Genomic DNA, 4,043 nt, shown 5'->3' with positions numbered 1-4,043 from the left:
TCCGTGACTCTGCCTGCCTCCTGCCGCCTGTCCACACTACACTGTCAATAGCAAAGTATCAATGGAGCTCGCTCGCTCTCTCTCTCTCTCTCTCTCTCTCTCTCTCATATATAATTTACAGCTAGGTGTTTCAAAAACGCCTAGATACAAAAATGTGGACATACGAAAGTCCAAGATCATTTTGGCCCACCAAGAATGGATATTGGCCCAATCAAATTATTTCCTAAGAGGCTTCTCTTGATCCTCCCAGCTCCCACTAGAATCAACGAATTTCGAGGCCAGCTATTAGAAGAATGGACCTAAAATTTGTGATTCAAAACGATCGTATATAATCGTATTCTTTGAATTCCGGATCATATCTATCACCTAGAATTTGTTGAAAATGGTATTAATTTTTGTCTTTACAGATTTCATAAAAAGTGGCATGATTAATGTAGTTTTACAATAAAAGTAAATCTACAATTTAACATACGTACCACATCAAATTACGTCAAATCTTTTACAAAATCTTTGTAGCTAAACATTTCTCTATTAAAATTACTGTATTTAGAATGGCAAAGCTAGTCATCATGATTCAATATGCTTATGCCAAGCTAGCCCAGCTCAACCTGTTTGATCGATCATTGGCAACTATAGGATTACAAAGAACCACAAATATTTCCTTTCGAAGGGAAGAGATACTGCGTTTTATAAAAATAGGCAGGCCATGCATGCATGCCAAGCAAATTTCCGGCCTATAATTTGTTCATCAATCGGTTAATGTTTCTGCACACGTGCACATCTACTTCACACTAGCTTGCTTCTGTGCACCAGTTGTCTGGTTAAAATATCTAGAGCCCGGTTTCAGGGCAATGGAGCTTCTCTCTTATCATACAGGGACATGAGTTTCTCACTCAGAATCTCGAACTCCAATATTTGATTTCTTTCTCCCTGTAAAACCCAATGCAGAACAAGAAGGGCATTAGAACAGACTATTGTGTGACTAGATTAGTTAATAATGCAGTAGACCATTTCCTATCAGAAGAAGGTTTTTGCGCACATGATTTTGAGAAGAACTCGGAAGAGAGATTTGAACTTATAAAGCTCTGCAATTTTTCTCCTAAAAGGGTCAAAGTCTTAAATTCCTTTCCCTTGATATCTTGCATAATATATATATATATAATATAATATATATATATATAATATAATATATATATAATGTAACAAGATTATATATATAATATATAAGATTTGACTTTTTCTTTCTGTATCCATATTTCCCTTTCTTCTACTTTTCCCACAAGGAATTTGAGTGCTCTTGTACATGATGATGATGCTGACAAATGAGAAAGCAAAAGGAAGCAATCGACAGTAACAAGAACGAATTATTACCTGAAGATGAAGACCATAAAAGACCCTCCCTCCAAAGGACTCAAAGGATGACACATTTAGTAGTAGAAGTCCAACCTCCTCTAAACTGAGAAGGATCTCAGATAATGGAGTATTATTATTGATCTTACATGTGGATATTTGTATCATAACTTCCGTATCATTAAGTCGACTTGCTGAAACAGTAGACAAAGAACTCCGAGCGATAGTTTTAGGTTGGTTCATCATCTCATGTTCATGTTGAGTTTCAATATCTGTTTGACTAGAAATCATTGATAAAAGCTCTTCCTTGTTTTGAATCAGTCCCACCACTTGCTTCTGTAGCTCTGGTATGTATTTTAGCACCCGTGAAACCGTGGTCGGAATGCTTAGTTTCTTCTGTAACAATATCATTAAAACTGTCAAAATTAGCAATATATATATATATGTAAAGTGAGTTCAAATGGAAAATATGGTGATTTGAGGTCTGTTTAGTAAGGGTGGGATTAATACCATTTGATCTGCCTCTGGAAGCAGCGAACGGAGAGAGGAGTACAAACCATTCATCTTCTTGCGCCGATCACGCTCGCTAGCATTGTGGTTAAACTTCTTAACCATTTTTGGGTCACCATGACTAACAGGAGTTGGTGCTGTTGCTGGGTCAAGACCGACTTCTTGTACGGTCTCGCAGGAAAGGAAATGAAGAGCAGACTCTAATGTGTCGTTGTCTCTGTGGACATAGTTCTGGTCTTGGCTTATGGAATATTGGTGGAAGTAAGAAGATGATCCATTGTTGGAAAACCAACTAGGTGGTGATAACGCTAACATCATGGAGTAGTTGGGCTGGCAGTTTGAGACCACTTGAATTGTTAATAAAACTGAGATGATCATCATAGATCATATATGTATTTATACTTAGATCAATCCACATGACCATTCATTAATTATTATTCCCTTTATTGTGGGAATTTTAATAAGATTTGTTTGCTTTCCCTTGGAAAATTATAAGTAATTATAAAACACTCGATGATTAAGAAATAAGGGTATCTTCTCACCTTCAGTGTTCATACTACGTGTCTATATGTACATGTGTTCGTCATGTGCATCATGTCTATATATATTCTGTTCTCTTATTTGGTAAACAATCTCCAATTATCAGTACTTATATTATTAGGGAAAAAAAAACCCGAAGTTGGAATGAATTTAATCGTTACCCATAATTGTTTTAAAAAAAATACTATCTCTCTCTTTTACACATAATTAAACTCCATTTTATTATGAAAAAAATCTAATTATAAACAATTATGTGCATTAATACGGTCACCTATTCAATATGATTGGTCAGAAAATAAATTTTATTAAAAATAGTGCTAACTTGAATTTAGAATATGAAGACAACAATATTAATACGCAGATTGGTACGCAAACTTACTTGTACATAACAAAACTAAAAAATGCAAGCCAACACACACTTTAACAGTACTTCTCTTGAAATAAACATTTATGAAATCATTTTCCTCTCGCTTGGTTGAAATCTTTACCTATAATCATACCAATAAATATATATAGTTGATTGCTCTGTCATGACAGAACGGTATATATATATAATCTAAAAGCTTTCTCGTATCTATATTGTTAAGATATTAGCCTTTGAAACTTCTATAATATTAAATAACAGAGATTTTGGCCTTATCAATACTAGACTATGTCATCTAAAAAATATACTGATGAGTGAAAAAAAAAAGGAGAGGAGGAGAAAGAAAAAGAAGTTCAACGACTTGACGTCTACTAGGTAGTAGTTTAATTCCATATATTTCATCCACTTGCTCTAAAATGCTACTTTAAAGCAGAGAGAGAAAAAGAGAGAGAGAGCTTTGCCGAATTTGGAGATATAAACTGCACGAGTATGCACGAGCCCTAAGTTGGCTTACTACACACAGCACGCGCATAAGGGTGACACATCACGTGGGAGCACACGTTCTTCTCAACCCTTGCTGAGGGCTCCCAAGCTTATTGACAAATACAATCACTCAACCATCGCACTCTTCTCATGACATATTCTCTTACTTCCATCATAAGGATGTGCATGAATTTTTAAGAAAAAAATCAATATATATTTTTTTAATTAGCTGCAAATTTCACTACCTACCCTTATAGAATTACGACACAAAAGCAGTACTCCAATTATCATATTTTATTTTAAACAATTTATATTAATGTTAGGTTTAGGTTTATTTTCATTATTTTAAGTAATAGTAGTAGTGTTTGGGAATTAATGGAGTTAATAAAAAAATGTTCTAATTGAAAACTTAGAAATTATTCATATAATCTCACTAACAGAGAGATTTGATCCATTGTTTAGTAATTTTACTAATTGTCTATAAATGGACTTCAAATTAAGCCAAATTTCGAACATGTTTGAACAAGCCAACTCAATTTAAGTATTACTAAATGCTGGAGAAGCAACTATAAACTAGACTTGCTTATCCATTCAAAAAGAAAAATTCGACGAAGTTGAAATAACTACCCGGTTATTGATCAACCTCTGATTAAGATTAAAGAGTTTCGAATTGAGAATGATTGGGATATTCCTTCTTTGGGGAGGCTTGTTGGTCAAAACAAAGCTGCTGAGTTGTATCGTTTCTTGGCGAGGTATAAAGATGGGCATGATGTTTTAATTTGGATTAAGGAGAATG

General features: G+C 34.3%; 1 protein-coding gene across 1 annotated transcript; it reads right to left on the bottom strand.

Moving 5' to 3' along the window:
* Positions 1-437: 437 nt before the first annotated feature.
* On the bottom strand, positions 438-2,231 carry LOC109011589 (transcription factor ORG2-like). Its single transcript, XM_018992853.2, has 3 exons — positions 1,861-2,231; positions 1,372-1,746; positions 438-930 (listed from the first exon to the last, which is right to left on the bottom strand). The coding sequence occupies exons 1-3, from the start codon at positions 2,176-2,178 to the stop codon at positions 844-846; spliced, it is 780 nt and encodes a 259-aa protein (XP_018848398.1). The 5' UTR covers positions 2,179-2,231; the 3' UTR covers positions 438-843.
* Positions 2,232-4,043: the final 1,812 nt, after the last annotated feature.

Source organism: Juglans regia, chromosome 3, assembly GCF_001411555.2.
Source record: "Juglans regia cultivar Chandler chromosome 3, Walnut 2.0, whole genome shotgun sequence".
NCBI classification, from domain to species: Eukaryota; Viridiplantae; Streptophyta; class Magnoliopsida; order Fagales; family Juglandaceae; genus Juglans; species Juglans regia.
Note: the sequence above shows the minus strand (reverse complement) of the source record. Positions and strands in the feature narration are given on the sequence as shown.

Bases quoted from the DNA above. Each gene is read 5' to 3' on its own strand.
- LOC109011589 (XM_018992853.2), bottom strand. From the start codon at position 2,178: ATGATGTTAGCGTTATCACCACCTAGTTGGTTTTCCAACAATGGATCA. The intron at 1,747-1,860 runs GTATTAATCCCA...ATATTGTTACAG, and splicing joins TTCCAGAGGCAGATCAAATG to AAGAAACTAAGCATTCCGAC. The intron at 931-1,371 runs GTAATAATTCGT...TGGGTTTTACAG, and splicing joins TTTATGGTCTTCATCTTCAG to GGAGAAAGAAATCAAATATT.